The sequence below is a fragment of the Xiphophorus maculatus genome, chromosome 3 (genome assembly GCF_002775205.1).
Source record: "Xiphophorus maculatus strain JP 163 A chromosome 3, X_maculatus-5.0-male, whole genome shotgun sequence".
Lineage (NCBI taxonomy): Eukaryota > Metazoa > Chordata > Actinopteri > Cyprinodontiformes > Poeciliidae > Xiphophorus > Xiphophorus maculatus.
In genome coordinates this window covers 24535222-24550600 of record NC_036445.1, presented here as the reverse complement: position 1 = coordinate 24550600, position 15379 = coordinate 24535222, and the positions used below count along the sequence as shown (strand labels likewise).

General features: G+C 40.1%; 3 protein-coding genes across 7 annotated transcripts; 1 reads left to right on the top strand and 2 right to left on the bottom strand.

Annotated features, from left to right (window-relative positions):
- Nucleotides 1-693: 693 nt before the first annotated feature.
- Nucleotides 694-3279, bottom strand: LOC102234509. 2 transcript variants are annotated; one of them, XM_023329456.1, is made up of 6 exons: nucleotides 3091-3279; nucleotides 2453-2563; nucleotides 1490-1716; nucleotides 1246-1393; nucleotides 1029-1151; nucleotides 694-912 (listed from the first exon to the last, which is right to left on the bottom strand). In XM_023329456.1, the coding sequence occupies exons 2-6, from the start codon at nucleotides 2526-2528 to the stop codon at nucleotides 866-868; spliced, it is 621 nt and encodes a 206-aa protein (XP_023185224.1). In that variant the 5' UTR covers nucleotides 2529-2563; nucleotides 3091-3279; the 3' UTR covers nucleotides 694-865. The 2 variants fall into 2 exon arrangements, with proteins under 2 accessions (XP_023185224.1, XP_023185217.1); XM_023329449.1 differs by having other exon boundaries at nucleotides 2453-2576; nucleotides 3091-3277.
- Nucleotides 3280-3724: 445 nt separating this feature from the next.
- Nucleotides 3725-9168, top strand: LOC111608036 (carcinoembryonic antigen-related cell adhesion molecule 6-like). 4 transcript variants are annotated; one of them, XM_023330288.1, is made up of 8 exons: nucleotides 3725-3978; nucleotides 4928-5051; nucleotides 5930-6274; nucleotides 6359-6580; nucleotides 7214-7501; nucleotides 7663-7741; nucleotides 7849-7885; nucleotides 7976-9168. In XM_023330288.1, the coding sequence occupies exons 2-8, from the start codon at nucleotides 5015-5017 to the stop codon at nucleotides 8012-8014; spliced, it is 1047 nt and encodes a 348-aa protein (XP_023186056.1). In that variant the 5' UTR covers nucleotides 3725-3978; nucleotides 4928-5014; the 3' UTR covers nucleotides 8015-9168. The 4 variants fall into 4 exon arrangements, with proteins under 4 accessions (XP_023186056.1, XP_023186054.1, XP_023186057.1 ...); XM_023330286.1 differs by having other exon boundaries at nucleotides 3726-3978; nucleotides 5927-6274; XM_023330289.1 differs by lacking the exon at nucleotides 3725-3978 and having other exon boundaries at nucleotides 4890-5051.
- A 1211-nt stretch (nucleotides 9169-10379) lies between these two features.
- Nucleotides 10380-15231, bottom strand: LOC111608123 (sialoadhesin-like). The gene is made up of 8 exons (XM_023330962.1): nucleotides 14922-15231; nucleotides 14663-14805; nucleotides 14404-14474; nucleotides 14103-14308; nucleotides 12739-13002; nucleotides 12274-12576; nucleotides 11086-11179; nucleotides 10380-10822 (listed from the first exon to the last, which is right to left on the bottom strand). Exons 1-8 carry the CDS (start codon nucleotides 14971-14973, stop codon nucleotides 10726-10728), a joined length of 1230 nt encoding a protein of 409 aa, XP_023186730.1. The 5' UTR covers nucleotides 14974-15231; the 3' UTR covers nucleotides 10380-10725.
- Between the last annotated feature and the right edge of the window lie 148 nt (nucleotides 15232-15379).

Below are 15379 nucleotides of genomic sequence, written 5' to 3'. Positions count from 1 at the left end.
GGTTTGACAAAAAGCTGAGTGGCATTATTGTGACAGTAAACAGCTTTATTTTTTGTTATAGAAGCCACCTAAACCACGGAAGAGCGAGTTGACAGGATCAACAATAACAATGGGAAGATAATTTAATCACTGGATAAAATCTAAAATTATTGATTTAAAATGAAAGTTGGGTGCATGTTAAATAAGTAACAAAACAGTAAAATACGCAGGTCTGAGTTAGTTATCGGTGACTGAGTTGGTGGCGAGGCCAGCTTAGTTTGAAGAATTGTACATGTATCCTCTGTCTTGCTAATGTGTCCTAAACAAAGACTCTGAGATAAGGTTTGACAGTAAATGGGCGTCGACCATAAATGCAACAGATCGCTTTAATTTGTACATTTCTACTCGCCTGCTGACTTGATCATATCAAACTGATGTGTTCGCTTGTGAACTGTTTTAAAATAAACTCCAAACTCATACTGAAAAGTGGGGGGAAAAAGGCAAATTAGTTCAGATACTTGTGACTTTGTTGATGCTGTGCACATAAACCACAATAAAAAATATAATAATCACTATTCACATCCCCAATATTAGTGCAGAAAAGCAACTTGTGTTTCTTGTTTTGCATTTTGTGGTTTAGACTGTCTTCATAAAAGTGCTGCCCTCAAGTGGAAAGGTTGTGGTAGTGCATTTAAGTGACTCAATGCTCATCAGTATTATCTATTATTTTTATTATTATGATGGCCGTCATCCAATGACTGAATGTAGAAGGAAGATGTGCGGCAGGTAGAGACAAGCCAATATCATCTGTATAACATGGTTCAACTGGAATTAGAAGTAAAAACTGGCAGATGAATGGAGCTTTGCTTCGATTCTTTCTCTTGGTTCACTCTTTTACGATTGAGTCCAGGTCATCGATGATGTCCTCTTCATCTAAAAACAACAATTTTGCATATTGCATCAGTCCTTAAGATTTTGTCAGATTGCTCTCCTTTTTGTTGTTGTTATTGTTTCTACATTTGCCACATAAACATTAAGTCACTGCTTACCAAGGCAGTTCTGAATCGTCATGGATTTTGGCATCAGGAGAAAAATGAGGCCGAAAATCAAAAGGACCCCAAAGAATCCTCCGATCACACATCCAACGAGGGTAGCATAGCTGGCACCTTTATCTGCAGGCAGGTGTGAAGAAGTTTAAGCAGAATGATTTCGACTGATCACATCACATATGCAATGTGTAATTCACACAATGTTTCCTGATTTCACCATAGACATGCAGGACAGCGGAGCAGTCTTCTGGATCGTTTGACTGATGACAAACGACCAGCGTGTCGTTGTCAGAGTACGAGGTTCCTTTGAGGGTCCAAATCGCCACCAGTTCACCACCCTTCACCTCACAACGCCCATACGGAGCCTGAGGCGACAGAGGGAGAAGAAAAAGCTCGCAGTTGAAGAAATTAACTTTACTGTACGAGGTGAACGAACAGCTTCAACGTCGTGACCGTCTCACCTGGGGAATGTCCTCCACCTTGCCGTTGGGGCAGGAGAGGGTGTAGTTTCCATGGCTGCTGTAAAAGGTGAATGTGAGGCTTTTGGAGGCTTCAGGCACTCCACACCTGAACTCTGCAGGCTCGCCCACGGCCACTCTGACATCAGTCGGAAGAGTCCGATAGCCAGAGACGTTCTTTGGAGCTGAGGTGTCGGTAGAGTTCGCCGAGGAGGTCGTGGCGTCTTGTGCTGAGGCAGGTGAAGATTAAAAACAAAAGAAGCACATCAAAATAGGGTGAAAGGGTGTTTTTTTCTATTTAAAAAAACCAAAACATGCTGATACATCTGAAATGTAACTGCAGATTTGCATTTGAATTGAATTTTTGTTTAAACTAGAAATTTGTTTTTGAGGAGAAACGAGACGAGCACAAAGAAAAATAAAATGCAAACTCAGGATTGGGTTTGAAAGAATAAAACAATTAACATTTTATTTTAAAAAATGACATTTAGAAGATTGATATCCATCTTAATAGTTAGTGGGGGGGGGGGGGATTCAAGAGCTTCAAGTTTTTTGAGGTCCTCAACATATTTAAGCTGGGACTCTTTAAAAATAAAACATTTAGTTCCAGTCCTAAGAAACATGCTGGTAACATAAAAAATAATAATAATAATAATAATAATAATAATTTAAGGCATAAGAATAATTTTTGGCTTCATTGTGTAAAATGTGTTGTCATAATAATAATCTGTGATTTACAGTCTAGTTGGCACTTTATTCACTAAATGTAACATACTGCTAACGTTACTTTTAACATGTAATAATGAAGATTCTCTGCACCATGAGTCTTTAGACTGAAAAATGCCAGGTCACCTCTTTACTTCTGCTGCGGTGATAACATCTACGCCTCAAATTCAACGCACACAATGCAAAGCATTCAGTGCAGGCAGCTGCTAACGCGTCTGTGACGTTCGTGTTGTTATTTACCTGAAGAAGGTGCAGTGATTTGAAGCACCGCCAGGAGCAGCCAGCAGATCTGAGAAACTTTTATCTTCTCTGCCATTTCTTCTGCTTGACTCAGTTAGTTTCTCTTATTCCCTACAGATAACCTCTGGGCAAGTTAGAAAAATGCACACAGCTCTTTTCATAAAGATTAAATAACCAACACGGCAATAAATTTCACATTTGTTTGCCAAAATGTTGCAGCTAGACATTGTGACGACATGTATGCGTTTTTAGACACCTCTGTCAACTCAAACCCTCCCTGGCATAAACTGAAATGAACTGGGTTTTACTTCAGTAAATCCCAAAATATTAAACCGATACAGTAAATTCATTAATCAACATGAATTACATCAACTAATTTTCTATAATTAACAGCCGCAAAGTTACTGTTGGTAGAATCACATTTAAGAACACATTCAGGCACTCATAATGTTACATAAATGCTTTTGCTGAAACAAAACTATAGCCTGGCTTCCTTCTTTCTACATTAAGGCACAGACACATTCTAGTTAAATACCAGATAAAGAAAGAGAAATCTGATTACACAAGAAATTCCTCCCTAGCTCTGAAGACAGCTTCCCTATTTACAGATATAAAAATTATCTCTTTTTTTTTCTGACCTCACAAATGCACCGAATGCAGATGCTTCTGTGAACCGGCGCCTCGTGTCTCCCTCTGCGCCTAAACCTCCTTGGTCTCTTCAATTGTCCCCAGCAAGACAGGAACGTCAGACGACCGAGGCACCTGGAGGAATGTGGAAGAGTTCCTGACGAGCCGGGCAGATTTCTGAGAACAGCAAACAGGTCGAGCAGCTGTGGAGCTTTTCAACCAAGAAACGCTACGCAGTCAAAAATGTTTACGTTTCCTCTGCTCTCCATTTCCTTTCTGCGTCGCTCAAAAGTACATCACAAAACCTTTTGTTCTCTTGAGAATGAAAATATAAAAACCTTCCATGAAAAACCTTTATATTAGTGCCCACATGCATGTTTGCCAAGAAAAGATTTCACTTTTACTTGCTTCCAACATCAACAGTGCTACATACAGTATAAACACCTCCAGCGTACTTGTTCAGCAGGTTCATCGTCCTGCTGCAGCCTGAAGGAAAGATGAATTCACTTGACAATTAACAAGCTAAACATTTTCCTAAATACCAAGCTAAGAGGCCCACTGATGAAACCAAGCTATCAACATGTGTGGCCCAATCGACTTTTAAAGGTTTTTGCAACCCTTGTACTTTTTCTTAGTATTTCTGACTTGTACTTCGATGTGTTTTATTGAGAGTTTCATTGGGATTAATGAAGCTCAAGGACGGCAGCAGAGAGGTCAAAGCAGGGTTAGGTTACGTAATGTTTTGTTCAACACATCAAAACAGGAAGAGTGTGCCACAACTGCAAACGTATCAAGACATGGTCGACTGACTGAACGTGGAAGCATTAATCAGAGATGCAGCCAAGACGACCCTGGAGGAGCTGCAGAGAGCCACGGCTCAGGCGGAGGCATCTTTTCACGTGAGTAGATGAGAAACAAGCTTCACGCTATTGAGCAGATGGTTGTCATGAATGGAAACACTGGAGGAAACATGTGTAGTAGCTGCAAAAAATTAAATAAACCACTTAGATCAGAGAGTATTCACTTGTTAGAATGGACCAGTCAAAGTCCAGAGACTTCAGCTAATTTCTGGAACGCTAAGACTGGGCTGCAGATGAGTCCAGCAGAGGGCAGGAGAAAACAGGTGAGCTTTACACGCCTCAGATCAGGTGTGATCAGTCTGGGAATCATGGAGAGAGTAAGCGATGAGTTCAGGGGTGGCTGGGAAAACTGAGAGACGGGGTTCAAACTGCACTAAAATCCCAATTCGACATCCTGAAGTTGGAAGTTGTAATGCCACAGAATTGGGGGTAGGTGGCATATGGGCAGCCGCTTTAAAACGGTTGGAGTAGAAAAACAAAAACTCTAAAAATACTCTGATTCAGTAGTGAAAGATGAAAGCTGGTTTTGGCTCCAGTCATCCATGCTGAAACTGAGACCTCCTGCGTTCAAGATCCTGCTGTGTCATTGACAGAGATTATTATATCTCAAACACCACAAGAGGAAAAATAATGACCGAAATTTGTTTTAGGAACTGAAGAACAAAACAAAACTCAAGTTTACCCTGTTGTTTTTCTTTTCTTTTTTTTTCTTTTAACGGGAGACTTAAGAAACTTCACCACCCTAGAAACATCAGCAGCCCCCATTTGATCTCCATCAGCTCTTCAGCTATCTCTTAGGACATTCACTGATCTTCATTCTTTATTCTACAATTTCACCTTAAATATCAGATTCTGGTTCAAACTCACCATGTGATCAGGGACAAACAAACTCCTCCCTTCCTATCCTGGCTGATTTACATAGTGCTTACTGATCATGTTTGTGACAAACTTCCACCTAAAACTTCTTCAAATCTGTTTTATTTTCTAGAAGTGCTGTGCAGCCGTGGGTTGGCCCGATCACTACAGCTTGCTTTGAGAAATGAACTATCAACTCGGTTTCTTGTTCTTGTAGAACATGATTCAAGTGCTGATACTTCTTCTGCTGCAGCAGGGTAAGTAAATATATAGTTATTCTAAATATTATTTCTACTTGAAAATCTTTTACATTTGCAAGAGCAGCAAACCTCTTAAGGCTCATCTTAATGTTTGATCATTTCTGAACTTAGACCAAGAATTTGTTCAAAACGTTGATTCCAGGTTAAATATGTTAAATACAGTCTGTGAATCAAGCACCAACGCTAGGAAACACAAACTGAAGAGGAGCTGCGTTTTCTGTTTGAGCCTCAACTTGAACTGTTACCTTTTATTGCAACAGTGCTGCGTTTCCATGGTGATGGGAGCTCTTCAGTTTCGTTGTTTTCTGTCAAAGTTTCACTTTAGGCTTGGAAACACTTTGAAAAGTGTTGTTTTTCTCATATCTACAAATGCATCATCCCACATACCTCCCACTGCAAAATTAATGTTGATGACATGATATGTATTATTTAAATGCTCTTCCTGTGTAAACTGTTCCCACATGCAATGCTATGAATGTCATGTTAAATTAGCTTTATGTTTATTTAAATGATTTTTGGCTCAGGGGGGGAACAAGCAAGTGAAATGAACTTCAAGCACAAAGCTTGGCTCATAAGGCTGGAAGTGTGTTTTTCTTTATGCTTTGTTTTTTGTTTGTTTGTTTCCTGTGATGCATTTATAGAGTTTCAGAGGGAAAGTAGCAACACCTGCTGCTAACTGCTTTTACTGTACATGAAAGAGTCCAATGAAGCCATGCCAAAAACTACGACTTTATAAATTATTGCTATTGAAGGCTGTTCTGCTGAATCATGGGGCGTATTATTTTTTCCAAGTCAATTGAGTTTCTTTTCCCCATGATCTTATAAATGATTTAAAAACGGTCATCACAAGTTTAATTTTGTGTTTTCACTAGCAGAGAAAGTGAGTGCTGCCTGGTCGGTGACCTTTGAGAACCCGGATATTTGTGCGTTGAGGGGGTCTTCAGTGGAGATCAGGTGTTCGTACAGCTACCCAGACGAGGAATCCGTCAGAGGGACCGCATGGGACAGAGGAATGAATCAAAATGGCGTCTGGGAACGCGTCAGGCTTTCAGGCCTTCCGTCATATAATGGTCGCTTTGAGTATCAAGGTGATCATGCACACAACTGCAGCCTGGTTTTGCGTGACCTGCAGGAGAACGACACTGGATATTACTACTTCTGGTTTGACACAGATAAGTTTGGACGGCGCAGTAAGACGTCAGTGTTTCTCTCTGTCACAGGTAAAGCAGATTTATGTTCTCAGGTTTCTGTTTTCTGGTTGAATGTCTTTTTGTGGTGTAAGTCTTGCCTTTGCTTATCTCCAGGGCTGAGAGCCACCGTACGCCCCGACAGAGTGAGACTCGGAGACAGCGTGACCCTTGACTGTCAGACAGAGTGCCAAAACGGCAAAATAATCTGGTTCAGAGACGGACGTCCGGTGGCAGAACCAACGTTTCAGGCTCAGACTACAGATACCGGAAACTATTCATGTGCTTTTGAGGGGCTAAAATCCTCGCAATCAGATCCTGTGGCTCTGGATGTTTGGTGTAAGCACTATAATGATGCTACATAAAGATGAATACATTTGATATTAATCAATATCAAATTTGTTTGGTTTGTTGGAGAACATCAATGAACAAAGTCCATCAAGAAGACCAAGAGACACAGCAGACAGGTCAAGGAGAAAGACGTGGCAATGTTTAAAAACAAATGATTGAAAAATATCCAAAGCTTTAAACATCTAATCTCAGGTGGGGCAATCATTTGTTGTCCACCACAAATCTGGAAGAATATTAAAAAGACTTTTATACTGTACATAACCCCGAACGCACCTTAGCCATGCTGCAGCATGGTAGTGGCAGCAGCGTGCTGTGGGGATATTTTGGAAGCTGGTAAGGGTTGATAGAAAAATGGGTGAAACAAATACTGGACAATCCTGGAATAAAACCTATTGGAGGCTTTAAAAGATCTGCAAATGGGGTGAAAGTTCTCATTTTCCTTCCACTTCAACCATGTGCTGCTTTGACTGTCACGGAAAACAATAAAATAAAACGAGGCTTGTAGTTGAAATGTGATGAAATGTAAAAGAAAACTTCAAATAGTATGACTACTTCTGCATGACACTGTGTATGTACTATCAACCTATTTTTACTGGAACCACGGTTGTGTTCTTTCTCCAGATCCTCCGCTGAACGTATCCGTTGAGGTGAACCGCTCTGACCCTCTGCTGGTCGGCAGCAGCGTGACTTTGACCTGCAGAGGTTCTGCCAGCCCTGCTGCAATTACTTACACCTGGTGGTACAGCAGTGACGTCTCCAACTCCAGCACCGAGCTCCAGGTGGGCTCAGGGCAGGTGCTGAGTATTTCCTCCGTTGAGTTGGCCCACACAGGGACGTATATCTGCCAGGCCCAGAACCGCGCGGGCCAGAGCCGTTCAGCTGAGCTGCTGCTGGCGGTGGAAGAAACGGGTAGGAATCCTGGAGGAAGGGAAGAACTCGCATTCTTACAGCTTTAATTCATTCATGTTAATTTGAACTTCAGAGCTTCAAGATACTGGGGGTTTGTTTAAAACATATGTGGCTACTTTTAATTATTTCTAGTGGTTTATTCCTTGTTTTTTTCCCCCCAGTCCATCCTTTGATTGTCCTTGGTATTGGAATTAAAGTGATTATTCTGCTTGTGCTGCCACCGATTCTCATCTGGGTCTGGTAGGTAACACAGAACGTCATTCTGAATTTGGCTCTGGTTGCTTTGCTGAATTGGGACACCAGAAAATAAACTCTGTTCATAGAAGCTTCTTGTTTTCTTGTTAAAGGAAGTGTCGGTCTCGTCCTCATGCAACGAACGAAGAGGTGAGAAGAGGAACAGGTTTTTGAAAAAAACAAAACAGGAAATGATACCAGAGTCATGTGACGCCTAATCTAGTCTCCTTTATTCTTCAGAATACCAGCAATGACTATGAAAATGGGATTTTTGGATGAAAGAACTGCTTTAAAATCCCTAGCATGAGTAAGGAATCAAAGGACAGGAATCAAAATGACTTTTTGCTGCCAAGTCTCAACACGTGGACAGAAAATGCTTCCTGACGCTTAGCTAAGCTGCATGGACGATCTGCATTGTGCATTTTCTTTTTTCTCTGCAACATTGAATGGATTTTGAACATAGAATGGATATTTGCTATTTCAAACAATACTGATGTTTTTTTATGTAGGTTGGTTATTTGTACGCTAAATTCAAACATTGGTTTATGCTGCAGTCATTGGTAGAAATGGTTCAGTTTTAAGACACGCAACACTGCCCCCTTGAGTTTGAATTCATGTCTGCATATCTCAGCAAGCATGAAAATGTTCCGTCACTTTGCCAAATATTATGTGTTCCCCTATAGAAATATTTAAGAAATTTGTCCAGTGGTCTCAATTAGACCCGATAAGATTTATCTTTTATTATAGTTTGTTTATAATGGTAACTGAAATTTTACAGCTTCACAAATGTGTTGTTTTTAACGCACATAACTTTCACACCTTTAATTTTTCTTATTTTTAATTTATTGGACATGTTGTACTTTCCATAATGTGCGTACTGCAGCTCAAAGTTTAAAATGAGAATTTACTGCATGGAAAAGGTGAAATGGGGGGAATAAAACAGATAATATAACTTCATTCACACAAAAAAGAGAGAGCACTTTACATAATCAGTCTTGGTTGAAAAGGCCTCTTCTAAAAATAAACTGACACTAAAATATCCAGGTGCCTCCTGAAGCTGATTGGGCGGGAAGCAGGTTTTCATCCTCGCCCTGCTCTTCTTCAGGCCCTGCTCAGTATCTGAACCCTAAAGTTTACTCTAAATACAGAAATAAATCTGACTGTGAGGTTGTTTTTTTTATGTGGTTGTGATGACTATGTTTTCTGTCATCATTATTACACTAAACATGAAACATCAGGTTTTCAGTAAGAGCCTCTTCAGGAAATTGAAAATAGCTTTCTTATACAAGTCATGTCGTTCGTGGTCTGCATCTGTAACGATCTGTGGAGGACTTCCTGTATTCACATCTGTTTTTTTCTTCCTTCACAATACCCATGCATTAGATCACTGTGAGGATTAAAACTCCTTCTATTAAAGAAATAAATACAACAAATGTGTTTATTTGTTTTCTTATAAGCTATCCACTGACAAAAAAAAAAAAAGATTAGCGCCCATATAGTGAAACACAGAAATTATTCAGTTTCCAAGGAGCTAGCAGTTCAAAGTAGCAAAACCAGATGTACAACTGGTCCAAGCCGACATCAATTTATAACAAATCATTTCAATTTGGGTCTGTTTATGAAATATTTAGGTTTTCCTAAATATCTTTTGAACTGATTAAGAGCACCGAGCTCCCAACACAAAAATAACAACTGACAACTTTTGACTTTTAATGTATTGAGCCATGAAGTAACGTTTAAAATGCTAGGTTCATTTAAATGTGGTGCACAGAAAAGGTTTGAAGGATACTATGAGAAATATTTTTTATAAGAGGTTCATGATTAGACTTGATCATAGGCAAGAAATTGCTAGGAAGTAGAGAAAGAAGAAGTTATGCATACATCAGTAAAATTAACTCTTCTTCCCACAGAAAGTCAATGTCCCAAGAAACTAGACTGAAAAGACATCATAAATGAATTTGCTACAAGTACGATTAGGCACACATGCCATGCCATGTTGATATTTGGCATGTTGAGCTCAAATATCAACAGCAGTAATCCCAGACACAAACAGTTTGCACCTTCAAGTATTCATTTATAATGGGCCAAATCAGCCTAAATGCAAAACATAAAAAAATTGTAAAAGAAATATCTATTCATGTAAAAAAATATATATGGATATATAAAAAAAAAACCCATATAAATTAATATGCTGCATAGTTATTTTCAAAATGAAATTAGATTCCCACATCTAAGTACTTCTAATAACTCATCTAGACCTTTAAAATATACAGATAAATACCAGGTCAGGACAAGTTATTTAATAATTAAAAGGACCACTTAATTATTTACAGTCACCTGGTTTATGTAAAGTCTGGGAAGGGATAACACTTGGACTGGGTAAAATATGTATATTTGTTCAATATAATACCTATTTTTAGCTTTCATTTAATCTCCCAATTGTATTTACTATTTCATTTTTTTGGGTGGAATTGTGGCCCTTTTAGCCCTCCGTAGAGGGAACGTCATTTAGAGCAGGGGTGTCCAAAGTGGGTCCTGGAGGGCCGGCATCCTGCGTGTTTTAGTTCTCTCCCTGGTTTAACGCGCCTGGATCAAATGATGGCTCGTTAGAGGCCTCAGGAGAACACTGACATGCTGAGAAGGCTGTTTCTACCACCAGGGAGAGAACTGAAACATGCAGGATGCCGGCCCTCCAGGACCCACTTTGGACACCCCTGAGTTAGAGGCCTGTTGCTGAACAGTAATGATCTGAATCAGGTGTGTAAAAGCAGAGACACTTCTAAAACAAGCCGGGCAGCGCGCTTTGGGGACCAGGGTTAGGAAACTCTGGTCCTTTTTTGTTTCAAAAATCCCAAAATAGGTTGCATTGTGTAACTTTATGAATATGGGGGGTTTACAGGGCAGGATGATCCGACATCTCATGCATCCATTAGGTCTCAACATTGTGTTACCCAACGTGTATGTTGGCACACATAATCAAAGCAGTTCCTTCACTCTGTCACAGTTGTCCCAGTGAGGACAACAGTGAGGACAACTGTGACAGTGTCTGCGACACTGTCTGGCTGTCTTCTGGCTTTCTTCTTTTTCCTGAAAGCAGAACAAACACAGATTTATAGAGGAAGTGTAACTATTCTTTTCTCCTTTTTTTTGTAACTCTTTTGGTCATCTACGCATAGCTTTGGATACGCCACACCTTCACAAAAGTTGATTTGTTTTGTTCATCCAGACAAGAACTACAACCATACTGTCTATAAATAGGACTGTGTTATGTCTGATGCTTATTGGAAGCAGCAGTCCCGGTCTTGTTAATATGACTTGATGATCGTGAAAGCGGCAAAGACATCACTCACCTTATCATAAAAAAGGCAGCTAACGCAGCACTAGCCAGCACGACCCCAATAGTTAATCCAGTCACCAAAATTGTCCTTTCTGGAGAGTCGGCCACTGCAAAGAGCAGAAGATTACAGAGAACTCAATGCACACATACACTGAGCCTTAACAAAATATTCATACCATCTGAAGCTCTAATGTCTTGTCACATTATACAAAAATAAAATTCGATGTTTTATTGAGAATCTTAAGAGACAGACCAACAAAATGGTGGATGATTGTGAAGTGGAAGAAGAATGATAGATAGTTTCCAATTATTTTACAAATAAAAGTCTGAATAGAGTGACATGCTTTTTTTTCAGCCGGCTAGTTTACAGAAACATCTTACGCTGCAGCTACAGCTGCTGGTCTTTTGAGACCACGTCCCTCCATCTTGAGACTGAAATCGAAGGTTATTCTTCTCTCCAATGAAAGTAAACCCCCACAGGATTGTATAAATAGGACATGGGTTTCCAAATGTTGCCACATCTTATCACTTAGATTTAGCTCTGGACTTTGACTAGGCCACTCTCACTCAATCTAAACTATTAAATTGTAGCTCTGGCTGTATGTTTTGGATCACTGTCCTGCTGAAGGCTCCGTCTCTGCCCGAGTCATAAGTACTTTACAACAGGTTTTTTTCTAAGATCACTCCATTCTTAAGAAAAGCACCTCCATAGCATGATGCTGCTAACTCTGTATAACCCAATAGGAACAAGGTGTCAAAGTGTTTCATCATTTCTAAGATTTATGTTTGTAAAAAAAAAAGCATCAAAACCATGAACAATTTCTTCTGACGTCACAAATATACTGTACTTTGCGTTAATCGGCCACATGAGATCTCACTAAAATATATTGAAATATATATTTTCAATATAATAAGTACTTTTGAGATGCATTGTAAACACTACTATGCTGCAACCTCATTACCAACTTTATGACTGCTATTTTAAGGTAATATTTGGCCGTATTTGGTTGATTACCATGTAAAGATAGTTCAATTTGACATGCGGAAAAATTATACCAACAATACCTGAATCCACAGTGCCGTAGTATCTAAAGATAAAACACATTTTGAAGGATCCTATACTCTGAATCCTGTACTCATAACAGAGAACTTGAAAAAAAAAATCCCTTGAATGTGATCTCGAGGCTCTGCATTGACCTACCTTCGAAGCTGGGCAGAATCAAGCTGGCTTTCTGAAAGCCGTGTTTGTTGCGTGCCACACAGCAGTGCTCCCCATCGTCCTCCGTGGTGATGTTGGCACTGGTGAGTTTTGGGACTCTTCCTGTCAATGTAGCCTGGGTGGATCTTCCTCGATAAAAGCTTACGTCTGCTGCTGGGAGACATGCTGCACCCTGGTACCAAAAGTAGGTGAGGACCAGTGGGTTGGCCTCACTGCTGCAGGTCAGAGTCACACGATGATCCTTCTCCGCTCTCCAGGTGGAGAGGATTATGTTTCTAGGCGAGTCTACAGGAGGTTGGCATTAAAGGTCATTAACGTCAAATATCACGAGATTTAAAGAAGATGAAAAATGAATCAAGTAGTGGACAGATGCAAACATATCTTTAAACATGTTTTCAGTATAATTAAATATGATGTAGATTGGTTTCAGAGTTACATTTCACTCACACTGCACATCGATTTCCAGAACATTTGAGCGTTGCTTTTCGTCTCCAGTCTGCATTTGGCAGTAGTAGCTGCCAGAATGAGCCGTTGTAACTTTGCGGGTCTTCCACACCGGTCCAGCACCTTCCAACCTGGCACCTTTGGTACTGTACCATGTGAAGCGGCTTAGCGAAGTGGCAGCTGGGTTGCAACAGGCCAGGTTTAAGGCTGTCCCCTCCAGGACGAAACGGGATGGACTCGCCATGACCGCAACTGCAGTGCATGTAGCTGCAGTGACAAAAAGGGAGAGAAAAGGAACCTGAATGAAGAACCTCGTGTTTCAGGAGCGTACCTACATAACGATAAAGGTACACAGCAAATTTAATTCATTTTGACTTGATAGAATCGTAAACAATGAAGGGCAATATCATCACTTAAGATGATTTTTTTATCATCAGTTCTATTTAGTGGGTTTTTTTTTGGTAAATAAATAAATCTTTTAAGAAGCATTTGTGTATTTTGATAACATATTAGTTACTACTCTGGAATAAATTAGACGTTTCGCTAAATTAATTGCTTATAATTCAAAGCTTGGGGCGATGGCTTGCATTTTACACACAGCAAAACAAAGATTAGGCTTCACCTATAAAATGCAGACTAAAAATGTTGCTTGAGGTTTATAACATTAGACAAAACAACATTAGAAACAAGGAAGCCACAAAGCTGTTACCTACAGATGTATTTGTTATTACGTGCAGTTAGACAGGAATGTCTGTGTGGTTAAAAAGACAAAAGCAGAAAGCGGTTCTTCCCACCAGGACTTGACTCATTTTGTGTCAGGAGATAATTTCAGTTTTTAAATCCTTTGGTTTCACAGGGTTTGATACTGTAATTTGAATTAAAAAAACAACAACATTGTAACATTTGTTTCTGACTGGGTTTTCTTTATTGAAGTAATACAAAGCCAGGGGTTTATATATAGTGATTATTATGTCAAAAGGCCACTGGCAGGTTTCAGTTCTGCTTCCTGCGAAAAGCACGAGGAGTCAAAGCTTTCAAAAAGGAAACGGTTACATGTCAACACAAAAATACAAATACTAATGTTCTGCTTTGCATATATTTTAGATATAAATATCTATCAATCAGTTGTTTTCATTTTTATTTAACAGCGATCAGTTTTTGTGGCAAACCAAACACACTGTGGACCTTGTGTTGTTCGCCAACAGTGAGACTCACCAATAGACCTACATTAAGCAACAGCCACTGGAAGAATAAATTCAAAGTCTTCCAGGTTAGGAAAAGGAATAAACAGATGGATAAAACTGTCTTGAAATAATATTAAAACTGTGTTTGTCATGCATCTTACAGAATGGAGCGAATGTGCCCACCTGCCGCTAAGAACTGCACGCCAGTCTGTGGAGGCATCTTCTGTGTCTTATGGTTGGTGATGAGGTAAAACACGTATGTTCCACTGTCTGACTCTTTGAGATTAGAAATCCTCAGAGAGCAGTTCTTGCTTCCTGGTTGTCCCAGGTACTTCACCCGGTTCTGATAAGATGGATCCTGTAAAATACCTTCACTGTGGAACACATAGCTGACACAGACATACAGACACGTAAACTTAGAAACTGTGTGTTTTTGCAGAAAGCCCTGTGATGTATTTTTGTTTTTCTCTGATGAGTGTTGTACCTTTTCGTTAAGCAGCGACTGTCTCCGAGACACCACATCTTAGACAAAACCTTCTTTTCACTGCTTCCTGTCTAATAAAGAGCAGCAGATTACAATCTAGACATCCCCACTAAGTATTACCAGAAAGCTTATGAGAACAGTTTATTTTGCTAGAGTTTGACAGGAACCATGGCATGGTGATATCTACTTATTCTGACCACAGAAAGGTTACACAGAAAGTGATCTCTACTGCTACAAGAAACAATGCCTCCTTTATTACCTGTGCGGAGAGCTGCCCATCTGTCTGGACTTCATCAGAGTTAAGTGGGTAGTCATAGGAACAGGGGAAGATTACTGTAGAACCAACCGCAGCACAAATGGGACTAGAGGGGAGAACAACTGACCAATCACCACCCAGAACACCTGCAGAAGAAACAGTAGGTGTTACATTACTACGAAATATAACTCAGGAGTTAGTCATCAAACTGTAACAGTCTCACTGACTTTGTCATGCTGGAATACATTAGCGATGTTTTTACCTCTCACGCACAGAATGATGAGAAAGCAGCAGCTTTGCTGATGCTGTGCCATGACTTCACTTGATGTTCTCCTCCTGCTGTGGTTTTCTGTTCACCCTCCTTTAAATTCACCTGTACTAGCCTCAGTTTTTCTTTCGCTTGTTTTCCCACTGCTCTCTGTCAGTGTCTGGTGTTCACTTCTCTGTCTCAGAACCAATAGGTCCAGTGTCTCCAGCTTCCCCTTTATTTTCTCCACCCACGACGAACTTAGCTAATGTCAGTGCTTTCATGTCATTACAAAGAAATGACCACATCCAAGTTAAGCTTTCTTCCTCCTGCAGAGTGCGCCTGTCTGCGTGTGTCTGAGGCACCTGTTGAGTTAACCAAGTGAAAACCACCTGCTGTTTGTCGACAGTCACTATTAAAATGTGCCTAATTAGGAAAATGTTTTCAGGTGGGACAGTGAATCCACTCGGTCA

Bases quoted from the DNA above. Each gene is read 5' to 3' on its own strand.
- LOC102234509 (XM_023329456.1), bottom strand. From the start codon at position 2,528: ATGGCAGAGAAGATAAAAGTTTCTCAGATCTGCTGGCTGCTCCTGGCG. The intron at 1,717-2,452 runs GTAAATAACAAC...CACCTGCCTCAG, and splicing joins AATCACTGCACCTTCTTCAG to CACAAGACGCCACGACCTCC. The intron at 913-1,028 runs GTAAGCAGTGAC...TGTTGTTTTTAG, and splicing joins GACGATTCAGAACTGCCTTG to ATGAAGAGGACATCATCGAT.
- LOC111608123 (XM_023330962.1), bottom strand. From the start codon at position 14,973: ATGGCACAGCATCAGCAAAGCTGCTGCTTTCTCATCATTCTGTGCGTG. The intron at 14,475-14,662 runs GTAATAAAGGAG...GCTCTTTATTAG, and splicing joins ATGGGCAGCTCTCCGCACAG to ACAGGAAGCAGTGAAAAGAA. The intron at 13,003-14,102 runs GTGGGCACATTC...TTGTCACTGCAG, and splicing joins CGTGCAGTTCTTAGCGGCAG to CTACATGCACTGCAGTTGCG.
- LOC111608036 (XM_023330286.1), top strand. From the start codon at position 5,015: ATGATTCAAGTGCTGATACTTCTTCTGCTGCAGCAGG. The intron at 6,275-6,358 runs GTAAAGCAGATT...GCTTATCTCCAG, and splicing joins AGTGTTTCTCTCTGTCACAG to GGCTGAGAGCCACCGTACGC. The intron at 7,886-7,975 runs GTGAGAAGAGGA...TTTATTCTTCAG, and splicing joins CTCATGCAACGAACGAAGAG to AATACCAGCAATGACTATGA.